This window comes from Conger conger, chromosome 12, assembly GCF_963514075.1.
Source record: "Conger conger chromosome 12, fConCon1.1, whole genome shotgun sequence".
NCBI lineage: Eukaryota > Metazoa > Chordata > Actinopteri > Anguilliformes > Congridae > Conger > Conger conger.
The window spans coordinates 47,659,950-47,679,250 of NC_083771.1; the positions used below are offsets into that span (position 1 = coordinate 47,659,950).

The 19,301-nt window shown below is 45.2% G+C and overlaps 1 protein-coding gene across 1 annotated transcript; it reads left to right on the forward strand.

Annotated features, from left to right (window-relative positions):
- The first annotated feature begins 12,398 nt into the window (after positions 1-12,398).
- Positions 12,399-18,151, forward strand: LOC133142267 (up-regulator of cell proliferation-like). Its single transcript, XM_061263380.1, has one exon. It carries the CDS (start codon positions 12,414-12,416, stop codon positions 17,136-17,138), a length of 4,725 nt encoding a protein of 1,574 aa, XP_061119364.1. The 5' UTR covers positions 12,399-12,413; the 3' UTR covers positions 17,139-18,151.
- Positions 18,152-19,301: the final 1,150 nt, after the last annotated feature.

Consider the following 19,301-nt stretch of genomic DNA (forward strand, 5'->3'; position numbering starts at 1 on the left):
AATGGCCTGTTCTCATCATTGTGTTGTGTTGTGTTGTGTTGTGTTATGTTGTGTTGTGGTGTGTTGTGTTGTGGTGTGGTGTTGTGTTGTATTTGCCTAGAGGGAGGCAGATGGAATGCCCCAGTTGCAGCAGTGAATGTGGGCAGAACGACAAGTTCTGCTGTGAACGTGTCCCAGGTAAGCCTAACATGCTAGTTAGCAACCAGCTTAATTTTCATGTCATTACTTAGATAGCTATCATTCATCCAGCTTGCTAAACTAGTCAAAGCAGTAGCAATTTCAACTTAACAGTTCAGATAGATGGAATATGCTGGTGTGAGTGGGTTCAGCGTTTCAGGACCCGGTCCTGGCAGTATACACCGCCTCCTCCGTTTGGTCAGAAACTTCGCTCCTATTTTAGGGAGAAAAACTGAGTTAGGAATCCTGCCGACTATGCCAAGTTCTGTCGTGGAAATATCCTCTCATTCCTGCTTCTGCAGAGGGTGTCAAGAAAAGACCTGTGAGTTTTCTACTTGCAAGCCAATAAAGAATGGGGGTATGTGCTTACCGACACTTTCCCCAAAATGCAAGAGGGGCAGTCCCTCTTTATACCTTTTTACTTCGCCTAAAACGTGACAGATTATTAAGCATTTACAAGTGTCACAATGTCCAAGTCATGTGAATACTTTGAACAAACAGAAGCCAGGGCTTAATGTCATGTCTTTTTTTTTTTGTTTAATGTCTTTCTGCCTTTTAAGGTACATCTTTCTTCACACATTTATTTTCATAATTCAATATCTTTCTTTCTCTGCCAGCAATACCTCTCGCCCAATCGTATTTCGATTTCGACTCAGCATCCTGTTATCAAATGTCGGGTCTGAAAGAGGAAGTCTCACAGACATCTACCACTCCCTAGCAGCACAGCACAGCAGTTTTGCACAATGCCTTCATGTATCAGTAACAAAGTTTATACAGGCTCATAATTCTTAAAGCTTTTGAACTCAGCATTTTAAAATTTCTCCTCAACAGTATTCACTGTGAAGGTCGTACCAGTGGAGGAATCTGGTCCTGCTCCAGCCAAAGTCTCACCAAAAGGCACAGGAAGTAAAGAGAAGAGGTGCCGCGCCTGCTCTTCCCAGAAAGACTGCAAAACCAGAACATTGCCTGACAGTCGAGTGTTGGGTCATTGTTAAACGCACTCAGCTTGGCGCATCAGTTTCATTTCATCTTCACACTTTTCTTTAGTTTTCACGGAAAAAACATTGCAGCCAAACTGATTCCAGAAGAGATTTTTTAGGTAAGTGAAGCTAATTTAAACATCTTCATATTACTGGCTAATATAAACAGCTTCAGACAAGCACTAAAGCACAGGACCGTGCAGGACTTTGTGCTGGGCATGGGAGGTAAATGAAACAAGGGCACTCATTGGTTTAATTCACAGCTTATCATACATGCACAGACAATGCCCAGTGTTAATGCAACACTAAATAGAAAATACCTGAGCTGAGAATATGCATTCAGTGCTGTAAAAACTCCCCCTTCCTGCTCTTCTCCATTACTGCATATCTTTCACAGCGAATGGTTTCAGATCTTTAGGCAAAATGTAATATTAGACAAAGGGAATCTGAGTAAATATTTAAATGATTGTTTCATTGATTTAATGAAAAAAGTTATCAAACAATGAAAAGTTGAATGAAAAAGTAATTGCCCCCTTAAATTGAATAACTATTTCAATTTCCTATAATTTGATATCAGAGATTTCCCTCATGATGTCTGAAATAAACTTCTACATATCAACCTAGATTTGTGTGTAGTGTTAACTACATTGACCACATCTGCATTTATTTCTAGTCTTTTTTTTCATCATCTCAATGAACTCCTCACTTCCCTTAGGTGCTGTTTGGTTTGAGCTTATTTCAGAATACTGCATTTTCTGTTTGTGGTTTGGCCTTATTGTTAATGTTGCATCTTCAGTGGCCCAGCTACAGTCTTTAGTCTAAATGCCCATTGAGACAACAGCAACATTTTCAATGTATTTGTCAATAGACCCGTTTACCTCATGATTGAAAGATAATCATTGCAAGGACTTGTTATCTTGTTATTAGTCTGGTTTGGCACCATTGCTCAAAAACCAGGTGAGTTGCTCTGGGTCATAGCATCTGCTAAATGAATGTAGTCTCAACGTTTTCAGGCAGGCAAATAATTACTTTCAGTTTACTTTCCTTGGAAGGGAATTACCTGGTTTCTTTTACATCTCCAACCTCACATTTCCACATTTTGTATAAGGTGCTTTGACTCTTCTTTAACTGTGTGATGTTACACAGGTTCAAAGAAGGGAAACCTGATTGATTCCATGTATAAAAGATAAAAGTAATGAGGACTTTAAGATGCTTCTTCTCTCCAAGCTTAGTAAAGGGAGACATCGGGTTGATTTGATTGAGGCTTTTAAATTCATTAAAGGAATTAACAAAGTGAATTACAGGCGATTCTTCAGGGTGAGTTTGGTTAGCACAACGAGAGAGCATGAATGGAAATTGGCCAAGGGTGGTCACTGTGTGGAGTAGCATGCCAGGACATATAGTGGAGGCAGAAACACTTGTAAAACCCCACGCTAACCCAATGACGGAATTTAGCGGGGGCCGAAGGGGGCTTTGCGTGCTTGTCCTTCTGGCGTTGCTGGGAGAACATTAGTTGGGTTAATTATTATCCTCCGTACAAGAACAGAGCACAATTATGTTTAAGAATATACTGGGTCCGTTGCCATGGGTCGGATATGGATTGACCTGCCCCATATCCCGCTTATAGCTGGCCAGAAACGGATCAGTACAATTCTTAATATTCTCCGTTCTCAAACGGGGCCGTATTGTAAGCTTAGTGGTTACTATAGTTTTACTCGTTTATCTGACTCCATTTAAAATATCATTTAGAAATTTGGGTTTGCAATTTACGCGGACCTCGGGAGTGATTACATTGGACTTGTACCTGCGCCACCATTACTCAATATATGCTCCCGGGATTAGCATTACTGCTGAAATCTCAGTTCGGTGGAGAACTCAGAGGCTGAGGGTCCAGTCAACACAATACATGCAAACCTGCCATGATAGTTGCGAGCCCAGGTCAGCGTAGCATTAACTGGGCTCCTTAGAGCTAATTTGGCAGGAACCAGCGCCGTAACGCCCATGGGTTCCCTTCGCACCAGATTACAAGAGCCGTGCGTCCCCCGACCCTTTAAGGGACAGAAATTGCTGACCGCACAGCTTAGAACTACCACAGGTGCACCGCCCCCGCCGATCGGTCGGTCTTTGGCCACCATTTCCCCCTGAGTATTCAGTTATAATTTAGGCTGAAAAGGTACAAGATGAATTAGAGTCATGGAGATCACGCAAGTTACAAACAAAATAGTTTATTTGCAGACAGGTAGGTTATTAGCTTTAGAATATCACAATCAATTACAAAATACACAAATTAAGAATAGAGATAGAGTAAATAATCATACCTAGCCTGCTTGGACTACACACAAACACAGAGTATAGAATATGCCGCGTGGAAAGTCACATACGATCTTCCGCTGCTACACATACATACATACATAAGACATGTTGTGTGGAAGTCGAATACGATCTTCCTGATACTTACATACACGTACAATATGCTGTGTGGGAAGTCGAATACGATCTTCCCAGATTGGTCTGTCTCCCTTGCTTTTATGCCAAATCATACGTTTGAAACCAGGCGGCAGTGCCATAAATCAACCTGGAGGGGTGGTCAAATCTGGAATTTAGACCCCCACCGTTGGGGGTTGTTGAGTAGGGAAAATGAGATGATACTGAAACTATAGTTTATTAAATTCCATTTGGTATGAAATGTATCTCATCCGATTCCTTGATTTTACCAGATCACATCCATGCAGTTATCATGAAACTTCCCTCCTGATTATCCATTTTACATGCAATTCCTGTTACCATTACATAAGACTTAATGCAATAATACAAGGATCACATGGGCAATGTTTTCAAGGTGTTACCGGGTCTATTTACTATCTTAATAGCAGTTTTGAATATTTAATCCAAGAGAGCAGTCACCGGTGTAATGACAGCAGTGCCCAAATGAGGGCACTGTGGCATTGTCCGGAGTCTTCCCCCTTGGAAGTGACCAGGTATGGGGTCACAGGGAGGTCACCAATGTTCGGGAGGATTCTTTTCCCATGACCCAACTGGCCTTGGACCACTCATACATCTTAACTCCCCAACAGGTAGTCTAAACAACCTTGAAACCCCAGCTCTCAGGCCCCTCACAAATGGCAGCCCTTCCTGACCTTAACCACTATGCTACAGGCCGCCCCATCATATCTGTGAATGCTGTAGTTGGGAGTTTTCATGATAACTGCACTATGCTGTAAATATGTCTTTGTGCCTCTCATGGTAATATACCTTTTGGATAAACCTGATTTGGGTGAATGAAAGGAAAGGAGACATCCCAGACTGTTTGGTTTCTTCTCCTTATCTCCAAAATCCAGGCCTTAGTTCTTGACCCTAAAAGTGAGTCACCCATCTATAATTTACAGCCAGGCCCACCAGGCAGGGGGCTAAAACACATGGCTTCTACAGAGACAGCTTTTGCCCAGTTTCCCCTCGGCTCCTGAATGGTTATGATATCATTACATTACATTACATTATTGGCATTTGGCAGACGCTCTTATCCAGAGCGACGTACAACAAAGTGCATACCCATAACCAGGGATAAGTTCGCTGAAAGACCCTAGAGGTAAGTACAATTTCAACTGCTACTTGTACAACAAAGATAAGGGCAAGGGCCAATTTTTTTTTTTTTTTTTTTTTTTAATTTTTTAATTTTTTTTTTTTTTTTTTTTTTTATTTTTTTTTTTTTTTTTTGAACAAACAAACAAACAGAGCAAAAGTCACCAAAGTTAACTATCCAAACACTGCTTACCTAGCCAACTAAAATACTGATACACAAGTCACAGAGACAACAATTAAGGTTCACAGGGAGGTAGGGAGGGATGGGGAGAGGTGCTGTTTGAAGAGGTGTGTCTTCAGCTTGCGCTTGAAGGTGGGGAGGGATTCTATAGTTCTGACCTCAACGGGGAGTTCGTTCCACCACCGTGGAGCCAGAACAGACAGTAGTCGTGAGCGTGAGGTGGAGGTTCTGAGAGGGGGAGGTGCCAAGCGGCCTGTGGAGGCTGAACGAAGAGGTCTGGCAGGGGTGTAGGGTCTGATGATTTTTTGCAGATAAGCTGGGGAAGACCCTTTAACTGCTTGGAAGGCTAGCACCAATGTTTTGAATTTGATGCGAGCCATGACAGGCAGCCAGTGGAGGGAAGTAAGCAGGGGGGTGACGTGTGAGTATTTGGGAAGGTTGAAGACCAGACGAGCTGCTGCATTCTGGATGAGTTGGAGGGGTCTGATGGCAGACGCTGGGAGGCCAGCCAAGAGGGAATTGCAGTAGTCCAGGCGGGACAGAACCATCGCTTGGACCAGGAGCTGGGTCGAGTAGGGGGTGAGAAAGGGGCGGATTCTCCGTATGTTGTATAGGAAGAACCTGCAAGACCGGGTCACCGCCGCAATGTTCTCGGAAAGGGACAGTCTGCTGTCCATCACCACGCCGAGGTTCCTTGCACTGGGTGACGGCGTGAGTGTGGTATCCCCGAGGGAAATGGAGAGATCCAGATGGGGAGAGGCATTAGCAGGGATGAATATCATTTCAGTTTTACCTGAGTTGAGCTTTAGATGGTGGTTGTCCATCCAGCTCTGGATGTCCCTCAGGCAAGCGGAGATACGGGCTGAAACCTGCGTATCAGACGGCGGGAATGAGACGAAGAGTTGGGTATCGTCCGCATAGCAGTGGTAGGATAGCCCATGTGCAGTGATCACAGGGCCAAGGGAGCGAGTGTAGAGAGAAAAAAGAAGCGGGCCAAGGACTGAGCCCTGGGGAACTCCTGTGGCGAGGGGCCGAGGTGTCGATACCGAACGGTAGACTGTTACAAAAACTAGACCATTACACCAGTCGCACTGAACCAATCAGAATAACACCAAACATTACTATATTCTGACCTGGGATTATCATGAAACATCTTTATGCCATCTCCTGTACTCCTGTACTCAAATCCTGTAGGAATGTGAGAAAAGGGGGGCCCCCAGGGCCCAAGAAGGTGCCTCTAAGAATCCTTCTCTAGCTCTCCCCCACAGGCATGTGTGCCAACGGTGGGGGCTAACAATGTATGCTCCAGGAGGGGGAAGTCAGCAAGCTGACCAGCGCATGAGACCAAATGTTACTTATGACTGGTTTACACACTGGAAGGTTTTCAGGCTTGATAGGGTTAGATACTATCTAGCTTTTAGGCAAACTAAGCAGTAGGTACACTTTAGTGTTTGGTAAAGGTGAGCATTGCTGGGCTGAATGGCCTGTTCTCATCATTGTGTTATGCTAATGTCATGTCATGTTATGTTTTGTTATGTTACGTTTGCCCAGACGGATGCAGATGGAGTGCCCCAAATGCAGCAGTGAATGTCGGCAGAATGACAAATTCTGCAGTGAATGTGGCTACAAACGGTGCTCTGCAAGGAAACCTGTCCCAGGTAAATCTAGCATGCTAGTTAATAACCAGCCCCCCTAGCTTCATTTTCATGTCATTACTTAGCGAGCTGTCATTCACCCAGCTTGCTAAACTAGTCAAAGTAGTAGCAATTTCAACTTAACAGTTTAGATGGCTGCCCTAATGGGTAAATTGGGGAATGTACTCACCAAGATAAAAGTGTGCAACTGCAACGAATGAAAGTGTGATGCCCTGTGCCTGTCAGGCTTCAGAACAACAAACCCAATAGCTAGACCACAGAAGTTCAATTTGAAGTCTTTATTAACTTTTGGGCAGAGTAGACAAGCCAGTCGAGAACCAGCAAACAGGTATAGTAGAGAATAAACAGTTCTTAAACGATACTCCAAGCAGGAGTCTGATAGCCAGGCAAACAGATGCAACAAAAACAATGAGGTAGTCCAAACTGGGGGATAAACAGAATCGAAAACCAAAAACACAAACCAATAAATCAAAGGGAGTCCAAACACAGCGGATCAAAGATGAACAGAAGGGTAATCCAGGACTCAGAAGTCGAAAGCCAAACAGGTCGATACACAGGTAATCAGACAGGAAAAAACACTGGAAAGTATCGCGGAAGCACATGACAATCTGGCAAATACTACACAAAACAAACCGGTGTATATAGGGAGATAACGAGAGGAAACAAGAATCCTGTGAGTCCCACAATCAGGAAGTAGAACACAGGTGAAACAAATGATAGGGAATGAACTGACAGATTGACTTCTGGAAGCACAGAGGCAAAAATTCTGAGGACTTACAAAATACAGATACAGAAAACGCAGATCATAACAGCGCCACTGTGATGCTTAGCCATGTCTTATATGGTGCTGAGCTGAGCCACTAGTGCTTAGCTGTGCACCACCGCAGTGCTTTAAAGAAACTCTATCCATCCATCCATCCATCTTTTATCTTAACCCGCTTATCCTAAACAGGGTCGCAGGAGGGCTGGAGCCTATTATACATTGGGTGAAAGGCAGGAATACACCCTGGACAGGTCGGCAGTCCATCGCAGGGCACACACACACGATTCACTCGCACATTCATACCCACAGGCAATTTAGACTCTCCAATCAGCCTAACCTGCATTTCTTTGGACTGTGGGAGGAAACCCACACAAACACGGGGAGGACATGCAAAGAGAGGCCCCGTCTTGACTGGGATTACCCAGGACCTCCTTGCTGTGAGGTGGCAGTGATACCCACTACACCATCCATGCCGCCCTGCTTTATCAAAACTGTTTTTTGAAATGACACATTTTACTTGGGGTGGATGTTAAGGGTTTGAGATCCTTCCTTGGACCTCATATACCAGGGCGTGTGACTGTGGTCTGTCTTTGAGCATCTCAGGTGCAGATTCTGAGAATCGGGAGGAGACCACAGACAACCGATCCAGGCTGGGCACAGAACCAGCACCAGAGAACGCATCCTCATGCCTGGCCCAGTCCCAACCCTCCTCTGCTGGCCCAGCTAAGTCAGAGGAAAAGAGATGTTCAGCAGATACTGAAAACATGGATGGGACCTTGAGTAAGGACACCAAAGACACTGTGTGCACTGCACACGAGGAGGAGGTGAGATTTGACAAATCTCAGAGCCAAACTCCAGTTCTGTAGGTCAGAATGTCCAGTTGTTCAATTCCAGGGCAAAATTCAAAAAGGATTTTTTGTATGGTCTTGTAGGCATCCTGTGAAGGCCTTGCAAACAAGCAATCAGTGACTTACATTAAATATTTGCTAAAAACACCAAACCAGGAAACACTGCAGCCATCCAAGATTTGGGTTCCAGATCTCTGCTCTAGAGCCATTCCTCGAGTCACATTCAGACACGCCCAGAACTCTTGCCTGAAAGCTTGTGATTGGACAGCTTCTATGACAGGTCCCAGCTGCATTATTCAACTAAGCAGCACTTAACCTAACCACTTCCTGAAATACCGGCTAGTATTCATATTAATAAATGAGTCAATGTATAAAAATATTGTGTAAAATAAAAACACATTCAGAACTCTTTTTTTTTTTTGTTTTATTTTTTTTATTTTATTTTTTTTCTCCCAATTTGGTAGCCAATTGTACCCCGTCTGATTCAATTAGAGCTAGTATTACATACACCACCCACACCCCGTCCCTCAGCAGCATGAAGGAGAGCAACACGCCTTCTTCAAGCCATCTCATCTCATGCTCATTCTTCCGTAATTCCAAGGTGCCCAAGGTACTTTTTGTTGTGCGGCAATCTACTAACCCTGCCAAGTCCCACCCTTGCTGCTCCATGTGAGCCGGCCAAACTTGGCCTTTGGCAGGACCGGGAATCGAACCCAACTGCAGTGAACTGCAACCGCAAGTCTGCTGCGTGGTAGCCTGTTGCGCCACCGCGGCTCCTACACCCAGAGCGCTTGCCTGAAAGCTTGTGATTGGACAGCCTCTATGCCTGACAGGTCCCAGCTGCATTATTCAACTTAGCCGCACTTAACCTAACCACTTCCTGAAATAACGTATTACATTGTATTGTGTAAAACAAAAGCAAACAGAATATGAAATATGAAAACACTGTCTGTGATGTTTTTCATTGCAGGAAACTGAAGACTCAGAGCAGAGTGTGAGTGTGTCTAAAGATGAGACCATCAGTAAAGGTGAGGACCCCAAGTAGATGAGGAGGGAGACCTCCTGGGAAACCAAGTAGGAAGAGGTGCTGGTAGGCCAGTGGGAGGTGCTCTTCCCTCTGGACCAAGCAGAAATCCAATGTCCCAGCACAGTGACAGGGCACAGTGTAGGAGGAGGGGTCCTGGCCCTGGACAAATTCACCCAAAAAAATAACTACTTCCTCCTTCTGACTAACTGTCCTCAATACTTATTCTCCTCTATATTTCCAACAACTTCCCTTTCCCATGTGTCCAGAGGTGGAGAATAATGAGTTTCCTAGTGACAGTCAGGGTCTATTGAAGAAGACGCCCCCTGCGACGTGGGCCTCCACGGCGTCGGAACCCCTCGAACCTCGCCCTGTGAGGACTTTGCTGTCACAGGGCGACTATGGAACTGCCAGTCTGCCACTCGGAAGGCTGACTTCATCCCTGCATATGCCTCCCTCCAGTCCCTACAATTCCTTGCCCTAACAGAGACCTGGATCACACCTGACAACACCGCCACTCCTGCTGCCCTCTCATCCTCCTTCTCCTTCTCACACACCCCCCGGCCTTCCGGCCGTGGCGGTGGTACTGGTCTTTTAATTTCCCCCTCATGGAAATTCTCTGCTCTCCCCCTCTCTGACCTGTCCATATTCACTTTTGAATTCCATTTTGTTGCAGTATCCTACCCTACTAAACTTTTCATTGCAGTTATCTATCGTCCTCCAGGGCCCCTGGGAAACTTCCTTGATGAGCTAGACACCCTTCTCAGCTCCTTCCCTGAGGATGGCACCCCACTGATTCTCCTTGGAGACTTCAACATCCACCTTGAAGCCTCCCAGGCTGCTGCCTTCCTACTGCTACTCCACTCCTTTGGCCTCTCCCTGCAACACTCTCCTCCAACCCACAAGGCGGGCGATGTCCGAGACCTTGTCTTTGTGAGGAACTGCTCACTGATTTCACGGTTACCCCTCTGCATACATCTGATCACCACTTCATCTCATTCTCCCTCCCTCTTCCTCCCCATCCTCCTCCCACCCACACTTCCTCAGCCCGCCGTAACCTCCGCTCCCTCTCACCCTCTTCCTTTGCGACCACTGTCACCGCCTCCCTCCCCCCTCTCGAGTCCTTCTCCAAACTCCCCACTGACTCTGTATCTGCCACCCTCCTTTCATCTCTCTCCTCCGCCTTTGACTCTCTCTGTCCCCCTGTCTCAAAGCCACCTCGCACATCCCCTCCCAGTCCTTGGATATCTGACACCCTCCGTACCTCCAGGACCAGCCTCCGCGCAGCGGAGAGGAAGTGGGGAAAATCCAGAGACCCTTCAGACCTCACAATTTACCAGTCTCTCCTGTCGGCATTCTCTTCCGCTGTCACTGCCGCCAAAGCAAAATACTATCAGACACAAATTCAGAACTCCGGTCTAACCCCCGGAAACTGTTCTCCATTTTCTCCTCTCTCCTCAACACACCGCCTCCTCCACCTCAGTCCTCCTTCGCTGCTGATGACTTTGCTGATTTTTTCGATGAGAAGGTCACAGTCATCTGCCGATCCTTTACAACCACCGCCCCCCTTACTGTGTCCTTTCCCCCCTCAAGGCCCATCCCTTCCTTTTCCACTTTCTCCCCCCCTTACAGACTCTGATGTTTCTCAACTCCTGCTCTCCCACCGCCCTACAACCAATGCCCTTGACCCTATCCCCTCTTCTCTTCTCCAGACTATCACACCTGACATTCTCCCATTTGTCACCTCCCTTGTCAACTCCTCCCTGTCTTCCGGCTGTTTTCCAGCATCCACCAAGAGGGCCCACATCACTCCGTTGCTAAAAAAGCCTACCCTGGATCCCTCCATCATCCAGAACTACCGCCCGGTATCTCTTCTTCCTTTTCTTTCTAAAACCATAGAACGAGCTGCTTCTACTCAACTTTCTTCTTTCTTTTCTAACAACAACCTGCTAGACCCCCATCAGTCTGGCTTCAGATCGGGCCACTCGACAGAGTCCGTGCTCCTCTCCATCAGTGAGTCGCTTCTTGCCGCACAAGCAGCCTCCCTCTCCTCTGTCCTCATTCTTCTAGATCTCTCTGCTGCCTTCGACACTGTGGATCACTCCATCCTCCTGTCCGCCCTGTCAGCAACAGGCATCTGTGGCACAGCCCTGGACTGGATTGAGTCCTACCTCTCCTGTCCTACCTCTCTTGGTCGCTCCTTCCAGGTTGCCTGGGCTGGTACGGTATCGACACCTCTGCCCCTTGCCACAGGAGTTCCCCAGGGCAAAAAATTATCAGACCCTACACCCCTGCCAGACCTCTTTGTTCAGCCTCCATAGGCCGCTTGGCACCTCCTCCTCTCTGAACCTCCACCTCACGCTCACGACTACTGTCTGTTCTGGCTCCACGGTGGTGGAACGAACTCCCCGTTGAGGTCAGAACTGTAGAATCTCTCCCCACCTTCAAGCGCAAACTGAAGATGCACCTCTTCAAGCAGCACCTCTCCCCATCCCTCCCTACCTCCCTGTGAACCTTAATTGTTGTCTTTGTGATTTACGTTGTGTTTCGGTATTTTTAGTTGGCTAGGTAAGCAGTATTTGGATTGTTGAGTTTGGTTACTTTTGCTTTGTTTTCTGTTTGTTTATTTGTTGTTTAAAAAAGAAAATAGGCCCTGGTCCTTATCTTTGTTGTACGGGTAGCAATTGAAATTGTACTTCCCTCTAGGGTCTTTCAGTGCATTTATCCCTGGTTATGGATATGCACTTTGTTGTACGTAGCTCTGGATGAGAGCGTCTGCCAAATGCCAATAATGTAATGTAATGTATTGCTCTAGCAGCAGTGATTTTTAAGCCTGCAATGAACTTAATTAAACAATACATTTCTGTGACCTCTTATGAAAATGCTGCATGACATGTGTAAATACGGACTTTGGTTCAGCACACCAGGATCCCAGTAAGGCCTGTGCATGAGGGAGCAGCTCCGAGGGTGGGGGGAGGGACTCGGCAGGGAGAATCACTGCATTCAAGTGTCCCTGAACACCTCAGAATCATGGTCCAGGGCTAGAGATGAATTAATGATGAACAGGGTACAATAATACAAGCCATAGCATCACTCAGGAGTATGAAGCATTCAGTTTGCCAAGAACTTTAGTCATTTTTTGATGTGCAAGTGTATTTTTATGCATTCTTATGATTTTATTACTGTACTACTGTGCATATGTACTAATGCAGCTTCCATCCCCAATGACAGGAACCAGTCTGGAGGAGCTGCTGAGAGACCTGGGACTGGAACACCACCTGAAGAACAAGCTGACTCTGAGCCAGGTGCTGGAGATTGATGCAGAGACTTTATCTGATGAAAGCATCCAGTCTCTGAAATCTCTGCCATGGTGTTTCCTGAGGAAGCTGATGATGGTGAATGAGTCCTTTCGTAGAATGAGCTGTACCTCGGAAACGGACACAGAGCCCCAAAGCCTGGATAGTTTACTGAACACCATGAAAAATCCACAGGACCACAGCAACAGAGTCAACCCCCTGGACCTCATAATTGCTGTTTTTCTGTGTTCAGATGGCTTTCTCCAGCAGGAGATGGCTTTGAAAATGTCCATGTGCCAGTTCTCTGTGCCTCTGCTGCTTCCTAAATGTGATACACAGCAGTGCACTTTAATGCTGTGGGCCATGAGGGATATTGTGAAAACGTACAAGCCACACTCTTTGGATGACCCAAGAGGGTTTGTCGAGGAGAGCATTGTTCTCTCTGACCTCCCCATGGTCTCTTTTGTGAGGCTGGGAAACAGCAGCATGTCCAAGTCTCACATTCTGAACCAAGTCCTCAGCAACCCTCAGCAGTACCACGACACCTTTGTTCACAAAAACATGGAGTGTGGTGACACCCCAAGGAGGATTTCCAATGGGCTGGTGGAAATCAGCTGGTATCTGCCCAGTGGGAACAAAAACACTGACATCTTCTCTGAGCCTCTGGCTATAGCTAACCTCCGTGGGGACCTCAGAGACTTTGAAACTCAGAACGCTTTCCTCTGCCGCACATCTACTGCTATATTTGTGTTTTGCGACAACTTTAAGTTTGAACAAAAATTTCTGGACTCTGAGCACTTTAAAACTCATTGGATTTTGATCACCAATTCACAGAGCCAGACCTTCGATGAGGATGACTTCAGGAAATGTATTTCGGAGACAAAACCCAGTGACATCATCATAAAGCATCCGGGAAGAAATGATGCAGAATTCAACAAAAACCTGTGTTTGGCTATCCGTGGTATTTTAAAGGGAAACATTAAAATGAGCATTGAAAGGATGTCTGCTCCTGCATATGAGCTTCTGATCCATGTTGATGAAAATTACATCCACTGTAAGAGTGGCAAGCTTAATGCTGATGAAATCACAGGAAGAATATCTGATATTCCAAGCTTCAAGGAGAAAGAGCTGCCCTTGCAAGGGACTGCATGGCAACAGCTGGCCAAACTGGAGAAGGAACAGTGCAGGATGAAAAATGCTGGGGAGAAAAACATAGAAGTTTACAAGAATGAGCTTGCAGATCAGAGGCAGAAGCTCAGAGAACAGCAGAGGGCTCACAGCATCTCCAATTCTATGTCCCGTTTCATCTCTGCGATGTGCAATTCCACAGAGGAGCGCAAGTATTTCCTCAAGTGGATGAGGATCAATCTGGATAATCTGTCACGCACACACCTTCCACCTCTTCGGGCATTGTACAAGGAACAGTGTCTGAGTTCCTCAGAAAACAAGGAGCTCATTGCACAGTTGGACAGGGAGATCTCCAGCTGCTCCTTGGGGACGGAGCACTTCCTGAGGGAAATGGGTCAGCTGTACGAGTCGGCCTGCTCACTCCCCAAAGCCCTCACCCCAGAGATTAAGTGCCTGCCACGTCACTGTGCAGAGCTGCTACAGGAGGGCTTTCCTCTTGAGCTGGTGGATGGAGACTCAAGCAATATTCCTCTGGAGTGGGTGACACAGGTTCTGAAAGAACTCCATCATCTCACTCAGGATAAATGTAAGATCCGGGTGATCACTGTACTGGGGGTACAGAGCACTGGGAAGTCCACCCTCCTGAACACCATGTTTGGGGTCCAGTTTGCTGTCAGTAGTGGCAGGTGCACCAGAGGGGCCTTCATGCTCCTCATCAGAGTGAAAGAGGATTTTAAAGTGCGGCTTGGGTGTGATTACATCATGATTATTGACACTGAAGGTTTGAAGGCACCACAGTTGGCACAGCTGATTGACAGTCATGAGCATGATAATGAACTGGCCACTCTGGTGGTGGGGCTGAGTGACATCACAGTCATCAACATCGCCATGGAGAATTGCATGGAAATGAACGATATCCTGCAGATTGTGGTGCACGCCTTCCTGCGTATGAAAGAAGTTGGGAGAAAACCCTGCTGTCATTTTGTGCACCAGAATGTGCCAGACATCTCTGCCCATGACAGTAACATGAGAGACAGGAAGCTTCTGCTGGAGCAGCTGAATGAGATGACCCAAGCAGCAGCTAAGATGGAAAAGAAGGGAAACAACTACACATTTACTGATGTCATGGAGTATGATCCAGAGAAAAACACCTGGTACATCCCTGGGCTCTGGCACGGCAACCCTCCCATGGCCCCTGTCAGTGTTGGCTACAGTGAGTCTGTGGATCTTTTCAAGAGGAGTGTGATTGAGAAGTTTATGGAACAAAAATCTGGAAACAGCTCAGCACACACAATCATTGAGTTCCTTGAATGGACGAAGAGCTTATGGCAAGCAGTGAAGTATGAGAACTTCATCTTCAGTTTCCGCAACAGCCTTGTGGCTGAAGCTTATGCTCAGCTTTGCACTGAATTCAATCAATGGGAGTGGGACTTCAGGAAGAACATGTACTCCTGGCTAATGGAAGCTGAGACAAAGGTGTCAAACTTTGGCACAGAAGCAGAATTTAAGAATTTGGATGAGTTACTGATCCACCTGACAAATGAGGCCTTTGTTCAACTGACTAAAGGGGAAACGCTCATTTTGGCCAACCTCACTGAATTCTACAAGAGGCAAGAGGGACATGTTCACTTGGTAGAGAAGTACAAGGAAGACTTGAACATCACAGCCAAAACCATCAGGAGGGAGACAGAGAAGTCTGTGAAAAACAAGCTTGAGGCAACGGTGGAGATCAGAAAGGGTATGTTCAGGTTAGAGAGCATCAAGAACAATCAAACGGCCACAGTGGAGAAAAAGGTGCAGGGGCTGATTGAGAAATGCAGGAAAAGTAAAGATCTGTCAGATCAACAGCTGGTGGATGAATTTGAGAAGATGTGGAAGAAGACCGTGGCAGAGCTGCGGTTCCCTGGCATGGAGAAACGAGACATTGTGCAAAACATCTCCCACCAGCTGTGGGTTAACTTAGAGATGAAAGGCAGCTCAGTTTGTGAAAAACTTTCAAAAGTGGGCAACTTGTCTGAATATGGAAGAGAGCCACTCAAAGTGAAAAATAAACATTTGGGATCAAAACAATGCTTTTGGAATGTATCCTCAGGAAAGGAGTTGAAGGAGTTCCAGCAGGTAGTTGATCACATCATTGAGCAGAGCAAGCAGTTTGTTGATGAGAAAGTGAGAACAAGATCTGATTACCATGAAACATACACAATGGAATTGCTTTGCAAGGTAGACGAAATCCTGGACAGGCACATGAATCTGAAAACAACTGCTGAATTTCAGACCAAGCTGAAGATCCACATCTGTGGACATGCAGCACGGGAGTTTCAAAAAATGCATCTGGCTTTCATCCATGTAAATGATCCTCGTCACTGTCTGGAACAGTTCAAGCAACAGTACTACACAGACTTTAAGGACCTGTTCAACAAAAGAGACCAGTGTCAGAAGAAAGCCAAAGATTTCACCATCAACTGTCTTCAACCTGCGGTGAAGGAATACATCACCAAATCTCTGGGTCCTGACCTTGTGGATGAAATGTTGGCAGGACAGAAAGCCATTGCTTTCAGCACTCGAACCTTCTTCCAGTTCTCAATCCTTGAGCAGCTGCTTAAGGGTGATAACTTTCGGGACTTTGTGAGATACATAAATAATTACGAGACCTTTGTACATGACTGGATATTGAAGCTGATGGTGAAGCAGTTCTCGGAGGGAGATAGCCTCAGGGACATTGAGATTAATCGCCTGAAGGTGATGGTTAGCAGAATAAAAAAAGCCATTAAGAACGCACAGATGAAGGCAGCTGAACAGGCAGCAGGAAGGGGTGAGGAGGCCCAGAACATTCAGCAGTTCATTCAGGATATCTGTAGTGACCTACAGGAGCTAATCATCCCCAAAGACCCCCTCAGCGCAGTCCTGGCCTTAAACTCTGCCAAACCAGAAGACTTTTCCCGGTGTCTGGAGGTGCTTGTGGATGAAATGGAGCAGGCCGCAGAGTTTCAGAAAGGTGGGGATGTGAGAACTAGGCTGACCTCACTGCCCTTTCAGCCACAGAAGGTGCTGTTTAACAGGGTGTTTGGCTGTGGGAAGCAGTGTCCCTTCTGCCGGGCCCCCTGTGAAGCTGGTGGCAAGAGCCACACAGAGCACTTTGCTTCCATTCACCGTCCTCAGGGAATTACAGGAAGCATACATTATGTAGCGCGTATTTTAGTGAGCAATATCTGCTCCACTGATGTTGCCAGTGAGGGATGCTTCAGGTTTCGTGAAACACAATGGAAATCTCATCCATACAAGTACTATCAGAGCATTTACCCTGACTGGCGCATTCAGCCTGACACCAGCATCCAGGCCTCAGACTACTGGAAGTACGTCTTCAGCAGGTATAATAAGCAGTTTGCAGAGGAATACGGAGCTATGCCTTCTGACATTCCCCCCAATTGGAGAGCTATAACTCCAGACAAAGCCATGGAAAACCTGAAGGAAACGTTCTTGATGAAAACAGGAGGAGATCAAAATTAATTGATTACACATCCCCTGTTCCAGTAGGGTTGAAAATGCATCGTCTGTGTGAAATTAATATCAAATAGTCTGCTTACAGGTGCAACTCAGAATTATTTAGCAAAACAGAGCCCCAGCCAAGCTGAATGGCATGAACAAACAACAAGATTTATATAATACAAATAAAGCACTCACACTCATCATTTTAAAAGGGCACAGTTGAATTCAATCATCACTTATTTTAGGAAAGAGTGAGAATTCCTGGTCACTGATAGAGACACTGCTGAATATCTGCAGCCTCCCCTGAGTCTTCTCTGGTTCTGTGAGAGATAATACCATCAGCAGCTCATTGTACTCATAAAATCATATTCATACTACAAAGTGATATTGCCTGTATCCTTACATGTGCAGCATTTATCTGTACAAATCCTGCCTGTGAATCATCATGGCTGATCTCTGTCCATTGTTCCATTCATTCGGATTGTAAATAGGCTGTGATATTTGAACAGTTTAACTGACTTAATTTCATATTCTCACCTCTATATTAGCGGAAATATGAAAATATGTGTTCAAATATATCCAAAATATGTGTTCTATGTTGTTAATAATAATTATTATTAAAGCATATAATCTTCATGTGTTATTGGCAATTATCAGCTCTACATCACTGCTTGCTTAGGTGTTTGAAGTTTATTATTTACTGCCTTTTTGATCTGTTATATGTGAGATAACTTTATGTTCTATGTCACGATTATGACAATATTTTTCCATTTAGAAAACTGAATTGAAACTTTGTTTTGCATCTTTGTAAAACTAATTAATTTATCCAGACACATTCACGTTCTCACATTAAAAAGAAACTTTTCATTTGATTAATGAACTGTATTTCGTTTACTGCCTTGAACTAGGCTCAAAGTGAAATTTTTCTGGAATGTCAATTGCAAAAACTGAAATCTCAAATTTTGTTTTTGAATGGTTCAATGTATGCAATCTATGCACTGTGTCTATTAAATGATTTGTTTTGAGTGGTTCAATCTATGCACTGTTTCTATTCTGCAATATATTCTGATATATATAAATATCCCTCCCACTTTCTCATAGGCCCGTCCAGTTTCTGTAGATTTGATCTTTGTTAAAAAATTTTAATGTAGCGAGGCACGTAGTTCCAATGGAAGACAGCACAGGAGAGTTTAGCTGTTAATTGTGTGTTGTGTGTTGTGTTTATATTTTTGTCTTGAAGTTTAACTGACCAACTAAATTATGAGCATGCAACTTATTTGGCTATGTAACTAGCTGGTTATATAACTAAGATATGATAGTCTACCACAAACGATGTAACTGTAACTTAAAATAAGAGACAAAGGTTATAGCTTAACACGCATGGATTGAAGATGTAAAGAGATAAAAGAACGCACAGCTGCCCAAATTGCACTCCAGACGAGTGATCACTGAAACTCTGTATAATATTGCTTATTTCCAGCTTGGCATTAGGGAGTTGGGTGGAGGAAAGGTCTGGTCTGGGAGACAGGACTTGGTCAATTACTAAACAATCGTGTGGTTCTCCGTCATCTGCTGTGGGCAGAAGAGTAGCCGGATTTAATACAGTGTAATCTTCAACTGTGGCGGATGCCATAACTGCAGAAGCAGCAGCCAACCAAGTACCATTCATTCTGCTGTCTGTCACTTTAACAGGTAGACCAGCACCAGCTTGTTAATGCAAATATTTAATCAGCCAATCATGCGGCAGCAACTAAATGTTATGTGTAGGCAGCTCATTTCTGTTGAAAAGCTGGCCAAACTCATCTAAACAATACCCCTCCCTTCCCCACTCACAAAGCAACTTTCCCTCCAAAATTGTAGCCAATCAAATAATCCCTGCATTCCCTCCAAAATGGTAGCCAATTAATCCATTGCATCTGGCCAGCAACAGCAACTTTCCCTCCAAAATTGTAACAAATTAATAAAGAACCAAATCCGGGTACCATCGTCCAATCAGGAAAATCAGTAAGGTTCCTGACATCCAATGGCATAATTCCACTGCAGTACATGTGTGTATCCTTCAGAGGGGGGCAGAGAGCAAACATACAAACACACAAACACTTATTTTGCTAGGTTTACCCCATAAATGAGGACCTCTTAGAAAATCTGCATACAGGTCTATATATGGCTGAAGATGCCATTTAA